The sequence below is a fragment of the Callorhinus ursinus genome, unplaced genomic scaffold (assembly GCF_003265705.2).
Source record: "Callorhinus ursinus isolate GAN/ISIS: 27379988/994484 unplaced genomic scaffold, GSC_fseal_2.0 scaffold34, whole genome shotgun sequence".
Lineage (NCBI taxonomy): Eukaryota > Metazoa > Chordata > Mammalia > Carnivora > Otariidae > Callorhinus > Callorhinus ursinus.
The window spans coordinates 11,280,533-11,299,840 of NW_027397096.1; the positions used below are offsets into that span (position 1 = coordinate 11,280,533).

At 34.5% G+C, this 19,308-nt stretch overlaps 1 protein-coding gene across 1 annotated transcript in view; it reads left to right on the plus strand.

Moving 5' to 3' along the window:
* BCAS3 (BCAS3 microtubule associated cell migration factor) overlaps positions 1-19,308 on the plus strand; it is a 574,861-nt gene that overhangs the window by 75,250 nt on the left and 480,303 nt on the right. Inside the window, exon 7 of the mRNA XM_073879584.1 lies at positions 11,906-11,978. Coding sequence (XP_073735685.1) covers positions 11,906-11,978 — 73 coding nt within the window. The remainder of the gene's footprint in view (positions 1-11,905; positions 11,979-19,308) is intronic.

The following is a 19,308-nucleotide window of genomic DNA, read 5'->3' on the forward strand; positions in this document are numbered from 1 at the left end:
TAACATTTTGAATGAAGTGGATTACTTTTTATTCTAATGCATATATATTCCAACTTCTTATTTTGAAAAACATCAAGCCCCCACAAAGGTAGAAAGAGTAGGATGATAAACCTCTGACTAATTATTAATATTTTGGTCACATTTTTGATAAACAAGAGGAGAAAGCCCACCTCTCTCTAGTGGGCTTTTTCTAATCAACCACTCTAATCAACCACTATCAATGTTATGCACACAGTTTATTTCCTTTGCCACTGAACAAATTTCTCATTTGCTTCAATTTTTTAATGGCAGGTATAATTTACAATAGAGAAATGCAGAGATTTTTGTGTTACAGTTTGTTTTGGAAGATGCATACACTCCTGTAACCCATACTTCTATAAAGATGGAGGTCATATCCGTCACCTCAGACAGTTCTCACACACCCTTCACAGTCACCCTCATCTCCTCCAGAGGCATCTATTCTGATTTCTCTCACTTTGGAGGAAGTAGCTTTCCCTGTTCTTGATGATGTTGCATGTATCAGTGTATCTTTCCTTTTTATTATTGTAATATTCCATTATATGGATATACTAAACTATCCGTTTTTCTGTTGATGGAATTTGGGTTGAATGTAGTTTTGAGCTGTTAGGAATAAAGCTGTTGTGAACATTCTTATACACGTCTTTTTGTGTCATGGAGTTTGAGTCCCCATTTGAGTGTGCTGAGACAAATCAATAGAACATGTATAATATGAGGCTCTGTTAAGTGTTTTGAAGAAAAATAAATCAGGATAAGGAACTAGAACCTGACTGGTAGTGGTCTTTCTGATTGGAAAATGTTTTAGCATGACCTAAAAAAAAAGCATGCTAGTGAACTATGCACATAAGTAGGGCATAACGAGTATTTCTAAGTAGAGAGCAGAAAATGCAGCATTCCTAAGGCAGAAGTGTGCTTGGCATTTTCCTGCATGGGTGAACAAGACAGAGTTAGGTCAAAGAGATATTGGCCCCATGGTAGAAGAGAAAGGGAAGTCAAGGATGTGAACAGGTTTCTTTTTGTTTTTTTTCACCAGAAAGGTAGATGAATGGATTCACCATCCTAGAGTTGCCAGCAACAGTAATAATTGCATCAAGTTTACTGAGTTGTTACGTGTTGCGGCACCTTGCCTAGTCCATTGCATTTATTATCTTTTTAAATCCTCACAACAATCCTATGTGAGGTAATGTTATTTATCCTCACTTTACAGATGAGAGAATTAAAGCACTAAGGGATTAAATACGTTAGCCTTTGTCAATAATTTTGTTTATTTTTCAGCAGAGAAGTTGATCCTAATATTCTGACAGTAGCTTTTTTCAGTGGCCAATTCAGGAAGGAATTGGGACTGTTTTTCAGGTTCACATGTGGCATTTAGTACCACAACAACTTCAACAAGTTATTTAACCTCTCTTCCTATCAGTTAACTCTGATGTCAGGTGGATGGTTTGTACTTTGTGCTTGTTAAGGTCTGATGAGTCTAGACTGTGAAAGAGCCCCAACGGCCAGATCATCAAAGTGAAATAATATGATACCACTAAATGTTAAGGGATATTTCACATATTGAACATTTTAACTTATGGGGGAAGGTAGTAAGGCTAGCAATAATGAAAAAATGTCTTTAATATATTAAACTTTTTGAAACTGTGGAGGCTAAAATGTATACACACATTTTGGATATTTGAGGCAAATGGCAAAAATGCCTTTGGTGGTCATATTTAGAGAAAATTGTTCAAGAAAATACAATTTCTGTCTTGTTTCTCCTTCTTGTGGTTGGTTGATGGACCTCCATCCTCCGTCTAGTTTCCTGAATCTGTTTCCTTCCTCATCTCCCCTTTATTCCATCTCTGTCTTAAAAAATTCCTTGCATTTTTCTCTGTTTAGGTAAGAAATAAAAATGAGGATTACCCAGTTTATAATGGGGATTTTTTTTTTGTAGCATAAAGGAATTTTGTAAGAGAATAGAACCTTTTAGTGGGAAAAGATCCTGACAGAATCGAAAATTACATACAATAAAATTTGATTATCAATGACAATGGAATCATACTTTCTAGCTAAAATTTAGATCTGCAAAATGTGACTACAACTTGAAGCTCACATTGAGAGAATTTATAAGGAAAACGACATGGATAAACTGGTTGAATTAAATCTTTTCTGAAAGAAAATTATTTCAACAAAATAAAAAATGTGGTGGAAGGCTTGTAAATGGTTTAATTAACTGATAAGATGAATTAAATTGTTCAGTGGGATCTTTCTGCAAAATACTTTCTCAGTTAAATTTTATTAGTATTAGCATACTTTTATATAAAATCCTTATATTTAAGACATCATTCTCCATATCAAGAATAGAGTTGGAATATTTCATTATCAGTTGGATTTGTATTTGCCTCTGGATCTTCTTTTGGATCCTCACAGAAGTGATTTCTGTTTGATGTCTTGAAATCTTTCAGGCTGATTTATGAGCTTAAACTCTCTGGTTCAGATGAGTTTATAATGGTATGTATGGTGAGGGATATTATTTAACATTTTCTGACATGCAAACTGTCTTGAATTTTGTTGAGGGAAAGAGGAGTTGTTACTTGGTGGGCAAGCCCATTTTCATTACTTTAATTGTGCGATTTATTAGGATTTTAAGCTTTTTATAAATGTTTTAGTGTTAGAGGACAGAATTAAAAGGATTTAGAATAAAAGGAGTTTAACAAAAGGACTTTGCAACAGGATTGCAGTAGTTTTTATATTTGATGGATTTGGCTAGCCGCTTTTCATTTCAATCTTCATGCTACATTCTGTTAAATGCTGTAGAACAGGTGTGTGTAACGTCATTCTCTCTATTGTACATGCAAATAAACACAATTTTATATATAAAAAGTTAATCCTCTACAATTTGGAGGATTACATTATGGGAGGGTGATGACTCCATTAGGCATCATGGAGAGTACATGCTCCTATTTATACTGCATGAAAAATCAGGTTAATAGCTACAGTGTTCATGAGATTGTAGAATTTTTATACTAACACTTTAAAAATTGTATTTATTCAAACCATCCACAATGACATTATTTAAAGCAGAGTTAAGATTTTGTTACCTAGTTTTCCAACTCTGAAATTAGAATTTGTTTTATTATGTTATGTTAATCACCATACATTACATCATTAGTTTTTGATGTAGTGTTCCATGATTCATTGTTTGCGTGTAACACCCAGTGCTCTATTCAGTACGTGCCCTCTTTAATACCCATCACCAGGCTAACCCATCCTCCCATCCCCCCCCCTCTAGAACTGAAGTGCATGCCTCAAATACATTTGGAGATTCCGTTATTATTTGTTTGCTTATTGTTGACTCTGGTCTTTTCTGCTTGCCTGGTTTTGGTAGTAGTTGTGTTGGAAGTTATGCTATTTGCAAGTTATGATTTTATTTTGTGTTTAAAATTTTTGTTTGGCTCTCTTTGAATATCCGTGAAGAATGTAAGTCTTCAGTAAGTGTCAGGTGGCTGACCTTCTAGTGCAAAGTTAGGAGTACTGATTGTAACCCATTAGGTAGCTGAAATCAATGGAGTTCTTCCGTTCAGGTTTGAGAACGCAAAACAATCAAACCATTCTCACCAGTATTATTTGCATTTTAAAGACATGATGTTTCATTCATCAAAATATCAAATTGTTATGTATAATACAGGTACAAATTGTAAAAATGTTCTAGACACCAGGAAGCAGAAATAAAGTGGTTATTGTTGAAGGTGAAGGTGAAATATGTAGGAGTGAAGAATTGGGCTTGCATAGATGAAGTTCAGCTATAATTAATTTGGAACATAAATATTGTGGGCTTTGGACCAGTTAATTGTTAACTTGTGTTTCATACAAGTTGTATTGTTAATTGTGAAATTTGATTTATTTGTTGAGCAAGGGTAACAGCACAAATCTATAGTAAATTAAAAATTTGTAAAGACTTATACATTGATTGTTATAAGCTCCTAAAAAATTAAATAGAACTTTATTCATAAACACTAATTGTGTTTTTAGTTTTGATCTTTATCATATTCAGATGTTAATATAGTCTGTCAAGGGATGATAGAATTTGTCTTAACCTATTTTGTATAATTATATTCACAATTTAAAAATGTCATATTAGGTACATCATGTCACAATCTAACGTGTAACCGTTAATCTGTCTCCTCTGGATCAGTCCCCATTATTTTTGGAGCGTTCTGTTAACATGGATTCTTAACATTACAGCTGTTTTTATCATCCAGTGGAAACATGAGACATTGTTAATAGAGTGCTGAAGTCCCCTGGCTACCTCTTCCAAATATTATCTTCATCCTAACCCCCTAAGAGGTATATCCCTATTTTGAAATTGATGTTTATGTGATTAGTATGTAATGTAACTAAATATCTATGTGTGTATGTTTGTAACTACACATCCATGTGCATGCTTGCACTGGTGTACCTACACATGTGCTCAACTTATTTCTACCTTTTTCAAAATTTTTAATTGTGGTAAAAAAATCACATGAAATTTACCATCTGTAGAGTACAGTTCAGTAGTGTGAAGTAGGTACACTGATCTCTAGAACTTCTTCAACTTGTGAAACTGAATCTCTGTATCCATTGCGTAACAGCTCTCCATCTCTCCCTCCGCCCCCAGCCCCCAGCCCATGGTAACCGCATTTGACTTTCTCTTTCTATGAGTTTGACTACTTTAGATGCCTTGTGTAAGTAGAGTAATGGAGTTGTCTTTTTGTGACTGGCATATTTCACTTAGCATAATGTCCTCAAGATTTATCCATATGTAGCATGTAACAGAATTTCATTCTTTTTAAAAGCTGGATAATATTCCACTGTGTTTATATAGCACATTTTCATTATCCATTCAATCCATTGATGGACCTTTGGGTTGCTTTCACCTTTTGGTTATTGTGAATAATGCTGCAATAAACATGAGTATTTAAGAGCTTGGTACATCTTTTTTTAAATTAATATTTTAAGAGCAGTTTTAGTTGTGTAACAAAATTGAATGGAAAGCACAGGGGATTCCTGTATACACCCTGCCTTACCCCCCATCTCTCCCACTATCCACATCCTTCCATGTTGACACCTAAATTGATACATCATTACCACCCAAAGTCTATAGATTACGTTACAATTCCCTATTGGTATTGTATATTCTATGGGTTTTGACAAATGAGTAATGTCATATACCCATCATTGTAATAGCATACAGAATAGTGTCACTGCCTTAAACAGTATTTATGCTCTATGAATTAATCTTTCCTTCCTCTAAACTTCTGATAACAACTGAACTTTTTATTGTGTCCATAGTTTTGCCTTTTCCAGAATGTCATATGATGGTCACACAGTAGGTAGCTTTTTCAGGTTGACTTCTTTCACTGAGTGGTGCATTTAAGTTTCCCCTGTGTTTTTTTCATGGATCGATAGCTCATTTCATTTTAGTCCTGAATAATATTCTGTTGTCTGGATATATCAGTTTATTTATCCATTCACCTACTGAAGGATATCCTGATTGCTTCCGAATTTTGGCAACTAGAACAAAGCTGCTATAAACATCTGTGTGCAAGTTTTTGTGTGGACAAAAGCTTTCAACTCCTTTGGGTAAATACCAAGGAGTGTGATTGCTGGATTGCATGGTAAGAGTATCTTTAGTTTTGTAAGAAACTGGCCAAACTGTCTTCCAATGTGGCTGTACCGTTTTGCATTCCTACTAGCAGTGAATAATCTCCAAATCTCTGCCGACATTTGTTATTGTCATTGTTATGGATCTTGGCCATTATAATAGGTGTGTCGTGATTTCTTGTTGTTTTAATTTAAATTTCCCTGATGATATATGATGTGGAGCATCTTTTCATATGCCTGTTTGCCATCTGTATATCATCTTTGGTTAGGTATCTGTTCAGATCTTTTTTCCACTTTTTAATTTGGGTTCTTTGCGTTCTTATTGTTCAGTCTGAATTCTTTGTATGTTTTAGATAACTGTCCTTTAATCAGATGTGTCTTTTGCAAATACTTCTCCTAGACTGTGGCTTGTCTTTTCATTCTTTTGACATATGCAACTTTTTAAAGAGCAAAACCCAAATTATTTAATATTTATAGAAAAACACTTATAAACCAATCCTAGCAAGGAGTTTTCTGAAATACTACATATTTACAGGAAGTTGCAAAAATACTAGAGAGGGGTACTGCATACCCTTTACCTAGTTTTTCCCAATGGTTTCCTCATATGTAAGTATAGAATAATATATAAACCAAGAAATCGATGGTGGAATGTGTGCACATAGTTCTGTGACATTTTATCACGTGTAAGTCACTTTAACCACTACCACAAGCAAGATTCAAATCTAGACCATCACTACAATGATTTCCTTCATGCTGTCTTCTTCCACCCTTCCTAACTTTTGAGAACCATCAATCTGCTCTCCATCTCTATAATAATTTTGTCATTTCAAGATTGTTACATAACTGGAATTACGTTTGAAGTTTTGAGATTGGCTTTTTCACTTAGCACAATATTATTGAATTATATCCAAGTTGTTTAGCATATGAACGGTTCCATTTCTGTATTAATTAGTATTACATGGTATAGAGGTACTCATCTGTTGTATGACATCTGGGATGGTTTCCCTTTTTGACTATTTCAAATAAAACTATAAAAATTTGTGTACAGGTTTGTGTGGATATAAGTTTTTAGCTCTCTGAGATAAATGCCCAATACTGTGATTGCTGGGATGAATGGTCAGTATATGTTTAGTTGTTGCTGTTTTTTTGTTTGTTTGTTTGTTTGTTTTTTAAGATTATTTGAGCGAGAGAAAGAATGAGCAGGAAGGAGGGGCAAAGGGAACGGGAGAAGACGACTCCCTGCTGAGCAGGAAGCCCAATGCAGGGCTCTATCCGGGACCCTGGGATCATGACCTGAGCAAAGGCAGACTCTTCACCAGCTGAGCCACTCAGGTGCCCCTGCTGCTGTTTTTAAAGAAAACATCAAACTTTTTTCTAGAGGAGTTATACTATTTTACATTTCCAGGAATGTATGAAAGATTTAGTTTCTTTGCATCTTTGCCAACACTTGTTATTATCATGATTTTCTCTTTTAGTTATTCTAATTGGTATATAATTACATCTCATTTTGGTCTTAATTTCCATTTTCTTGATGGCTGGTAATATTGACAATCTTTTCATATGTCTTATTTGCCATCCGTATCTTCTTTTCAGTGTAGTATCTCTTTATGTCTTTTGACGAGTTTCTAATTGGATTGTATGTTTTTTCAGTGTTGTGTTTGAGTTTATATTTTCTGGGTATGAGTTTTTTGTCAGACATGGGTTTTGTAAGTGTTTTTTTGCCCAATGTGTAGCTTTTTATTTTATTATTAATTTTTTTGCTTATTTTTTTTTTAAGATTTTATTTATTTATTTATGAGAGGCAGAGAGGGAGAGAGAGAAGCAGAGGGAGAAGCAGGCTCCCAAGAAGCAGGGAGCCCGATGCGGACTTGATCCCAGGACCCTGGGATCATGACCTGAGCTGAAGGCAGACGCTTAACCATCTGAGCCACCCAGGCGCCCTTTTTTGCTTATTTTTAAAAATTTTAATTAAGTCCAGTTTATTGATTTTTTTTTTGGCCCTATGCATCATCCTTTTTTTTTTTTTTGTTTTAAGATTTTATTTATTTATTTGCCACAGAGAGAGAGATAGAGAGCACAAGCAGGGGGAGTGGCAGGCAGACAGAGGGAGGAGGAGAAGCAGGCTCTCTGCTGAGCAAGGAGCCCGATGCGGGGCTCGATCCCAGGACCCTGGGATCACCCAGGTGCCCTTGCATTATACTTTTTGATAGTCTGTGTGTCTGAGACCTCTTCACCAAACCCTAAGTCCTGCAGGTTTTCTTCTAAAAGTTACATAGCTTTACATATAAATCTATGATCTATTTTGAGTTAATTTTGGATAAGGTGTAGGGTTTAGGTCCAGTTTTATTTTTTTCCTATGGATGTCCAGTTGCTCCAGGATTACTTGTTGAAAAGACTGTTCTTCCTCCATTTAATTGCTGTTACACCTTTATAAAAATTAGTTGGCCATATTTGTGTGGATCTGTTTGTGGGTACTCTTCTGTTTCCTTAATCTCTGTATCATATCAATTAATATCTCTATTTATTTGGATTCTCTTTGATTTCTTTTACCAGCATTTTGCAGTTTTCAGTATATGTCCTACACATTTTGTTAGATTTATTTATTTAATTTTCTTTTGAACAGTTATAAATGTTATTTTACTTTTTAAAAAAAGTTTTAAATTCCAGTTGGTGTAATAACAGTGTAATGTTAATATCAGGTATACAAATTGTTATTGTACCTTTAATCTCATTTTTCATACATTTATTGCTAGTATATAGAAATACATTTGATTTTTGGGGCACCTGGGTGGCTCAGTCAGTTAAGTGTCTGCCTTCAGCTCAGGTTATGATCTCAGGGTTCTGGGATCAGGCCCTGTGTCATTGGGCCCCCTGCTCAGCAGGGAGTCTGCTTCTCCCTCTCCCTCTGCCTCTCCCCACCCCCGCTTGTGTTCTCTCTCTCTCAAATAAATAAAATCTTAAAAACAAAAAAAGAAATACAGTTGATTTTTGTATGTTGCTCTTGTCTCCTGTGACCTTGCTGGACCAACTCACTTATTAGCTTTAGGGTTTTTGTTTGTTTGTTTGTTTTGATTTTGGTTTTGGTTTTGATTCTATGTATCAGTCATATTATTAGTACCCAGGGATTTTATTTCTTCCTTTTTTTATCTGTATACCGTTTTTCTTTCTTTCTTGTCTTATTGCTTAGGCTAGAACTTCCAGTAGTATGTTAAATAGCAGTGATGAGTGTGGATATTCTTACCTTGTTCTTGACCCCAGGGGGAAAGCATTCAGTCTATATGAGGTTAGTTGTAGGTTTACATAATAGTGATATTATGTAATACCTAGAGCAGCTATTGGAATTCCTGATTCTGTAAATAGCCTGTTTTTTTCTCCATGGAGGCTTGTAGAAACTTCTTGTTACCACTATCCTGAAACGATGCACATTGGGGTTGGTTTGTTGAATCTATTGTTCCAGACCTTCAAAGGGCTTATAAAGTTATATTCTTTGTTCTGGGAAAAATTTTCGGAATAATTCATAGATGATTTCTTCTTCTCTATTTTCTTCTCTTTTTTTTCCCCTTTTCTCCTATCTATAAATTGGACTTTTGAGGAACACCTGTAACATATTGTGTTTGTGTGTGTGTGTGTGTGTGTGTGTGTGTGTGTGTGTGTGTAGATTAATGCTGTTTTCCTCTAGTTTTTGTGTTTTTACTCTTTGAGAAATTTTCTGAATTTTACCTTTGACCCTTGTGTTGAGTTTATTAAATAATCTCCCTTGTTTTTTTTAATTTCTAGGAGCTCCCTTTTATTCTCCAAGAGTCCATTTTTCATTGTATTCTCATATTGTTCCATGCCTAAAATATCTTTTCTTGTATCTTACAAATTATTAGTGGGGTGTGTGTGTGTGTGTGTGTGTGTGTGTGTGTGTATGTATGTAATGTTTTTTTTCCTGTATAGAGTTAGCCCCTTGCAGATGATTGTTTTCCTTGTCTGCACATATTTGTAAGTGGCAAACTAAAAACCTGATCAAAAGTTCTGTGTTTCGTTTGTCAATTTTTAATTTATTGTTTGGTGCTTTGGTTGTGCTCTTTGTTGGAGCCTTCTGATTGACAGTGTCTTTTGGTCTTTCTTCATGGACTGACTTGTTAAATTCTCTGGAGAAAGCTCACAAGCTTCTTTATAATCTCCTAACTGTATCAGGATAAATCTCAGGTGTACCTAATGTAATCAGTTGTCAAATCATTTGAGTCTCATTTTATTTTTTTTCCCTAGCAGTAGCTTGAACTTTTACTTAGGGCTGCTAAGTTAGTCATTACTCATCTATTTCCAAAATTTGTTGCCCACAAATTTTATTATATAGTTTTCAACCCTGCTTGATTTAATGTACTTTAACTGGAATTTTCAGAAGGGATAAAATGAAATGTGCGTCTTCAGTCTACTAGCTTGTCTCAGAGATGAAGCCACTTACTTGTCTCTTCTGGCATTTGTCTCCTTATTTAAAAACAAAGCAAAATTTTGGGGGAAGTTAATAATATTCATATAGTTTGAAAACTAAAAAGTACAAAGTATATGGACAATGAAAACTTTTTTCCCAATTTTTGTTCCCTGTCTTTTGCTTTTTACATTTTCCCTCCCATAGGTGACCATTAGTTAGGATTTTTTATGTATCCTTAGAGAGTGTGTAGGTATGTATATATGCAAATAAGTCTTTCTTTCTCCATGTTATACAAAAGATGGGAATAGTATTCTGTATCTTTCTATTTTTGTATATGTATTTTTCCACTTTATATTTTGGATTTCATTTCATGTTTTCATAGAGTATACATTTATTTTTTTATAGCTGTAGGAAATACTTCATTATATATTTGGAACGTAGTCTTCTGCTGTTACAAACAATGCTGTAGTGAATAATTTTGTATTCAAGTTATTTTCCTCATGGCTGAGTATATGTGTAGGGTGAAACCTTAGCAGTGATATTTCTCTGTTAAAGACTATTTGCATTTAGAATTTTGATTGATATGGTCAGAGATTTTTACAGAACTTTTGGATTTTTTTGAGAAGATCTTATGTAAAGGTCAGTGTATATCAGTATAATTAAAAGTTTCTTAACGGAGAATTTCTAACTTATTAGAAGTAGTAAAATAAATATAACAATCTCTAAGAACCTATTACCCATCATTTTATGGCTAATCTTATTTCATTAGCATCTATCTCCTTCAACCAGAATATTATGAACTATTCCCTCCCAGATATCATACCAGCCTATTGGTTAATATTTTATTATTTATTTCCAAAAGACAAAGAATCTTAAAATTATAACCATAGTACCATTTTCACTTCTAAAAAGTTAGCAAATTTCAATATAGTTTTTCAATATAGTTCTAAGTAGAATTTCTAGTTTTAAGTGGAATTTCTCTTACGTGTGAGGTTGAGCATCTTTTTATGTGGTTCTGAGCCTTTTTGTATTTCCTGACTTTATTCTTCTGCTTGTTGCTACTATATTGGTTTTATATCCAGTAATATTGTTGAGTTCATTTATTGTCATTATCCTGTTTAGGACTTCCAGTATAGGGTTGAATAAGAACAGTTAATTGGGTATCCTTGTGTTATTACTGATTTTCATGGGAATGCTCTAAAGCATTACCTACAGTTTTGTTATAGAATATTTTGTAAATAATCATTGGGAAAAGAAAACTTATTCTTGTTGTTTTCTTTTGTTCTTATCATGACCAGGTATAGAATCAAATGCTTTTTTGGCATTTGTTGAAATGCTAATATAACGAATTACATTAGTAGGTTTTGTAATGTGAAATTATTACTTGGGTAAATCCAACTTTGTTATGAGATTTTTTTCTAATATATTGCTATTTAGTTTACTATTTTTAAAAGGATTTTTGCATTTATGTGTATTGATAATGGCCTGTAATTTTATAATTTTTCTGTCCTTACTTCCCTTTAAATAATTCCCTTTCATTTTGACATGAAAATTATACTAGTCTTAGGTAATTAGTTAGTGGAGTTGGGGGAGGTTTCTGATCTCATGGAGAATGTGTATAAGGTTGAAGTTGGTGCCAATTTTTTAAAAAAGATATTTTAAATGCTGGTTCAATTTTAAAAATAGTTATAGGTTTATTTAAAGCTGTTCTGTTTTTGTTCAAGTGTATTATGTCAATTTGTAATGAATGTTTTGCTGTCTCTTTAGCTGCAAATATTTTGAGAGCATGAAAATAATGGAAAATATAAAAGAATCCTTCTCAAAGTTTTATTTTATGTTCCTTCTCAGGTACTCAAAAGTGTGACAACTTTGCTGAAAAAAGGCCTCTCCTTGGTGTTTGTAAGAGCACTGGATCTTCTGGGTAAGGAAATTAAAAAATTCTTTGAACCACTATTAAAAATTTGTATTGTTATTTCAGAGAGTGAATTTTGGTATCTTAAAATCTTTGTTACCATAAGACAATGCTCTTACAAGGGAGAAGAGAAAGGAATTAAAAACATATTTAGGGTTTCCTGTGGCTCTGGCCTTGTTATTTCTCTGTTTACTGTTTTCTCATATGCAGGGTGATAGCAAGAGACAAAAGAAAACAAGCAATAGATCAGAATTCAGTCTTGAAATAAAAGATTAGCATCATTAAGAAAAATGTTTTTTAGTTTATGTGTTTTTTATCTTAGTAACTTTTATGGAGACCAAACTAAAATCTGGGAGCCTTGAAACTGTTCTGAATGTTGAATGTGGCACCCTACCCACACACACATCCTTTTGGAAAGGATGACAGCCTTTATTGAGTATTTGAGTAAATTCTCTGTTGAATCATTGACTAACCACTGAGCTGCATAGACATGGGGCAACCCTAGGAAACCAGGCTTTAAAATAACAAGAAATAAAGAAAAGTAAAACTGAGCGGAGATATTAGTAACTAACTGCACGTTGTAGAGGAAGACATTTACAGAGTTGTAATACCATATTATATTTATATAATTTTAATGTCGAGTTTTCAACATAAAGTTAGGACACATTCCAAGAAACAAGGAAGTGTGGCACGTTGAGGAAAAAAGGGAGGCAGTAGAAACTGTTCTGTTAGTCTCTCGATGTTAAATTTTACAGATAAGGATTTAAAATATGTTCTAAGAGGTAGATGAGTCGTGTTTCTAAAATTAAAGAAAGTTTGGTAACAATGACTCAACAAATAGAGCCCCTCCCTAATGGAAATTCTGGAGTTGAAAAGATGCAAAAAGTGAAATAATAATATCACTAGAGGGACTCAATACCATAGTCAAGCCAGCATGAGAATTAGAGAACTGATGTGTTGACAGGTGCTGAGCAAGAGTGGGAGCCACAAAGAGGGTAAGCTTCTACGGTAAAGGGAAACTTTGTTGACTTCAGTTTTCCTAATGTTTAGTCATCTGTAGTTCAGGTGCATATAGACCTGTGGAAACCCCACGAGAAGATGTGTTTGTGGAAGGCATTCACCCACCTGCTGAGTTGGGTTTGCAGTTTTTGAAAGATTTTCAACTCCTTATCAACCCTGCTAATGTTAGTATGATTAAGAAGGTTGTTTTTGTTCTTACAAGAATCATTTATTGAGGTATCACTTTATAAAAAAAAATAAGGCAAAAAGGAAGGATAAGGTGATTATATGCATTTGGTGATGAGATCATTTATTGGGGATAAATTTAATGGTATGGGGGTCATATTAGTTAGGGTTCTCCAGAGAAACAAAACCAGTATGATGTGGGGTATATATCTGTGTGGTTGTATGGAGAGAGAAAGAGAGGGAGAGAGAGAGAGGTTGAGATTAAGATTTTAAGAAATTGGCTCACATGACTGTGAAGACTGGCAAGTCCAGAATCTAGACACTGAGGAAGAGTTGCAATTCCAGTGCAAAGATGGAATTGTCTCTTCCTCCAAGGAGGTCAGCTTTTTTTTCCTGTTAAGACTTTCAACTGATTGGATGAGGCACACTCACATTACGGAGCATAATCTGCTTAACTCAAACTTTACTGATTTGAATATTAATCTTATGTAAAAACTACCTTCTCGGAAACGTCTAGAATATTATTTGACCAAATCTGGTTATTGTGGCCTAGCCCTATTGACATATAAAATTAATCACCACAAGGGCAGTGAATTTAGTCCTAATTAAAATAGCATTTGCCTATTTAAAAAAAGTCTATTGTAGATATTTATTTTCCTCCTCTCATTTCTGCTCCTTAAATTATTTCATAGTAGAGGAATCATTCTAGTAAGAGACTTTTATATGTTAGTATCATTTGCTGGGTTGTTTTAAGAGTTGTTATGGATGAATAAATGCAAAGATACTTTTGAATTAAGTTCATAAGTCATTTCATGGACTGTAACTTCTAGCATGATATATCCTGTTTTTATTGGGTAAAAGCTCTCTCTTGCCTGCATGCTGTCTTTTTTTCTCTCTTGTTTTATACCTTTCTTTCTAATGGAAGACAATGGCAGGAAATACTCATATTGTTTTCACTTATTTATTGTTATTACAATAAACAACTGTTGTGTGTAGCATCTTTGTTAGACTGTTTATAGTCTCAAGAAGGACATTTTCATGTAGGATTGTGTTACATTTCTTGCAAGTGTTACAATTGTTGGTGAATAGAATATCCTCTAATCTGAGCTAGTGCTTTGTGAGTATGTATATATTTTAAGAGTTATTCTAAGTGGGCAGTAGGTTAGCAGATGGTAATGTTGAATAGACTAGACACTTTTTAATAACTCCAAAGTTGAATATAATAACAGAGAAATCTAGTTTAGGTCAATTCTTTTAGAATCTGTTTTCCAGATTCTGAGATTTAAAAAAAAGTTATAACCCAAAATTTTTATGAGGCATATGCTTGTTGACTGTGCTAATATAGCACTGGGGAATGGAAAGCAAATGTTGAATGCCTACTATGTTATTAGGTTTGTTAAATATTTTCTACTATGTTACATCATTTAATCTTAAAACAAGCCTGGAAGGAGATTGTATTATCCTCATTTTATCCATGAGGAAACCAAAATTAAGTGAGGTTCAATCACAGTTGTGGACCCAGACCTTTGCCCATTTGCCAGGTCTATAGATGGAACATGCCTTTGCATTTAGGGTGCTCTACCTTCTTGTTCATGTATTAAATTTACTTTTCTGTTTTCGGGCCAGTTATTTTTAGAGTTAATAAAGAATTATTTTAAAATGTAGCAAGTAAGTTGTACTTACATACTTACTTAAACAGTAACTTCTTAGGAGACTTTTTGTTATGTGCATATTTTGTCTCAGTATTTCTGTAGAAGTGGAATATATATTTTTTTAAGATTTTATTTATTAGAGAGAGAGGGAGAGAGAGCACAAATGGGGGAGAGAGAGAAGCAGGCTTCCCACTGAACAGGGAGCCCTATGTGGGACTCGATCCCAGGACCACGGGATCATGACCTGAGCTGAAGGCAGACGCTTAACCGACTAAGTCCCCCAGGCATCCCAGAAGTGGAATATACTTTTGTTGTTGATTTTACTTTTATTGTTTTAAACAGTGTGATGCATACCGTTACGCAGCTACTTAGTTGGAATTTTTCAGAGTGTAAAGGGACCTCCCTGATTTTGTTTTTTCTTCATTTGAACACATTGTTTAGTAAATGCGAAGGGGATCTCTTTTGCATGATAGCAGTCATATACAAAGGACATGGACATTGGAAAATAGAACTAGCTAATTTAAGAAATACTTAAAAATTGTTTTTGTTGTTTTTATTATGCACTACATTATTGCATAACCTTCTAGAAGGGGTAGATGAGCATAAAGGAATTATTTTTCATTAACCAGGAAAATGCTTCCTTAATCGATGTTCTCCAAGTCCTTTGACACATAATAATGATGAATTCCAGAGAGGCCTTATCTCTTTCTATCAGACTCCAATAATATGAATAATGGGCAACCCTCTCTTCCTTGCCCCCATCAGTGAACCTGTGGATGTGCATAGTGGCTATGCCAAGAATGAACAAGCCATAACACCCATCTTGGGCAGAATCTTGAACCACATTGTGCTGCGGTTGCCAAGGCCAAGAAACACTCTTATTTAACGAAGTGCAGTACCAGCCTTTGTCCAAAACAAAGTAATAACAAGACAGGGCAGGTTTCCTACTAATATTCAAAGAAATATCTGTTATCATCTTAAATTCACCTTGAAAAAGAAAGTAAGTGTACTAGCTAAATAAGAATAAAGACTTAATTTGAAAATTAAGGACTGTTCATTAACTATAATACAGCTAGTTCACAGTATTAATTTTTTGCAGTTTTGTTGCAGACTGCTAGAGTCATCTTGGATTAGCAGAATTCCATGGGACTGGTATTTGGTAGCTAGCTACTGCCTGAAAGCAGTAGTTATTTAGGTAGAGGTTAAGCACTGTTTCAGTGTCCTGAAGTGTTACTGAAGAGACTTTATTTCAAGTTGTGTATAAAGTAAATAAAAGTTTTGTTAATGAAAACCAGAAGGGAGATTACTTGGGATAATAGGTATGCAATGTTTCTTTTTGTCATGAAATGTCACAGATGATGTTATATATGATAGCACGTATTTTGAGTTTTGACTAATTTTCATCCTGTTGTGTTCATGAGGTCTGATGAAATCACATTTTGGGCTGGTATTAACTTCTGCAGACGCAAACACGAGATTTATACTGTTCTTCCAGTTTTCAGTGCTTTAATACATGGGCTTTCCAAACAGTTCCTTGGCCTTCCTTCAAGGACGAAGTCTTTCACTTGCCCATCTCTGGTGTTTTTCACTCCTGTGGGTGTTCTGCATTTTCTTCCGGTTCTCTGTATGGCTCTGTGGCTCTCTTTATTGCTTTCAGAGAATGGGCTTTTACATCTTCGAAATACCATTTATCAGAGCTGCCACATTGGCACAGAAGTTTTTAATGCAATGGATCAGCATTGTTGGGTATCCAGTATCATGGATTGCTCATAGGGCTCTGGACTTTAGTATTAATCAAAGTATACCCTGTTCATCTGATTGTGGATATAATGAAATCTTAAGGAAATAAGATGACATTACTTTTACTACTTAAGTACTTTCTCTCATGTGGCTTAGAGATATACTTTATATATCTTGAAATGTTGCACTGCCTTTAGTAAACAAAAGTCACTAGCATGAATGTTAATTATCCAGCATTTACCATATTCACTTACTTGCTTAAAGCAAATTTTTAATTTTCCTATAGGGGGAAGGCAGAGAGCCAGAATATTACACACTTGGCTCACACAAAGTTTTAAAACACATGGTGGACAAATCTGTAAACTGAGACACATATTATTATGTAATATTTTAACCATGGAAAGTTTTTAAAATATGTTTATTTTAAAAAATAGTACCTGAACTATGGACACTCCTAAGTGGTGTGTTGTAAGGTCATATTGACAGACATTCCTGTATAGTTCCTTGTGATCCTGAAATTGGTACAAATCTCAAAAGGCCCACCAAAATGGTTGCATGTAAGTGACGAAACCAAAGGAATGTTGACTTAATTTTTAAAGAACTTCCTTACTTGCTATTATATGCTGTATGTATCCCTGAAAACCTGTTTTGTTAGGATCCTGGCTGGAAACAGATGAATACTCAAATTGAGTAATTTGAGGAAAGTTAAAATGAAACATGTGGGAGCTGAGACCTTTTACCATTTCTAACAAGGGGAGAGAGCCATTAGCAGAACCTGCAAAGGTGGAGCCTTATCAAAAGGGTCACATGCAGAACCTCTGGTGGAAGGATTTGGTGTACTTGTAATTACCTGACAGTGGAGCACTCAAGGGTATTCCAGCCATACTTTCATTCCCGTAGATGGCTCCCTCAGGTTGAACCCAGCCAAAAGCCAGAGGCTGAGTTCTGAAGGTTCCAAGATCCCACTGAAGCAATCCGTACTGTATGGGGTCAGTCTCCCAAGGCAGGGAGCAGGGTGCAGACGATACAGAGTGTATTTGGAGGAACAGCATGCTTATGTTCAGTAAAATTTCACACTAAAGCAGAGTTTATGGGGAAAACAAGTGTGGCGGAAATTTATGCCGTATTGTAATCAGAGCAATAATCCTGATTAAAAGTTAGGAATTTAAATAAAAATGTTAATACTAATAAAAAATCACTAGTAAATAATTTTACTGAAAAGGGAAGGTGAAGATACTTTGTTGGAATAGGGGTGTAAGGAAGAGTCGAGACAGGGAGAAAAGAGCAAAATGGACAAAGACCATATAGAAACAAGTTCTAAGTACATTGTAGCCTGAGTACATGGTCAAACTGAGCCACGAAGAACCTGATTCCTCCTGGTTTTCTGTGTTCAACTGAGCTAATGTACTTTGTATTCAATTGCTGTTATAGTAGCACAAAAAATTAAAATGCTGTCAGTTTTATTTATTAACACAGTTTCCTTGATATACTGACGTTACTCCCCATTTAGAATCATAAATTGTACCAAAAAACCTGTGTGTACACACTTTTAACAGCTTTATTGAAGTATAATTGACATAAAATAAGCTTTACATACTTAAGGTGTACAATTTTATGGTTGACATATGTATACACCTATGAAACCATCTCCACAAACAAGATAACATATTTATCACCCCCAAAATAATCCTTGTGTCCCTTTATAACTCTTCCCTCTTGGCTCCTTTTCCTCAGATGACTACTGATCTACTTTCTATCACAATAGGTTAGTTTGCATTTTCTAGAATGTTTATATAGATGGAATCATACAGCATCTTTGGTCAGGCTTCTGTTATGTAGCCTATTTATTTTGAAATTCATCCATGTTGTTGCATTTATCAATAGCTCATTCATTTTTATTGCTGACTAGTATCATATCATGAATATTGATTATCCATTCACCTGTTAATGGATATTTCAGTTGTTTTGTAGGCTTTGGCTTTTACAAATAGTGCTGCTATGAACATAATTTTCAAGTATTTGTATAAACATATGCTTTCTTTTCTTTTGGACCAATACCTATGAGTAGAGTGGCTGAATCACATGTTAGGAGTATGTTCTTCAAAGTGGTTGTCTTATTTTTATAATCCTACCAGCAGTATATGAGATTTTTAGTTCTACTTCCTCACCAACATTTGGCTTTATCAGTCTTTTTAATTTTAGTCATTCTAAGAAGTATGTAGTGGTTTCTCATTATGGTTTCATTTTGTACATTACCAATTTTTAAAAAAGATTTATTTATTTATTTTAGAGAGAGAGAGTGGGGAAAGAGTCAGAGAGAGAGGGAGAGAATGTCAAGCAGACTCCCCACTGAGATGGAGTCTGATGTGGGGCTCCATCTCAGGACCCTGAGATCGTGACCTAAGCCTAAATCAAGAGTTGGACGCTTAACCCACTGAGCCACCCAGATGTACATTATACATTACCAATTTTTTAAAAAATTCTCAATCTTCAATTCAGTTAACTCTTCTTTCATATCTTAATATTTGACCATTCTGAGTTTGTGACTTTCTGATTCATAGTATTGTTTCAAATCTGTAATTGCTTATTGTACAAATACAGATTTGTCTTGCAAATCTTTAATTGCTAAATAAACATTATTGTTTGTAAGCGATAAGCAGTATTGACTTAGGGTATGTAATGGTTCTTGAAAAGCCATACAACTTTCTCCTTTTTGTTCTTGGTATAATGGAGCTTTCACACAACACAGGGTAATTGAATAT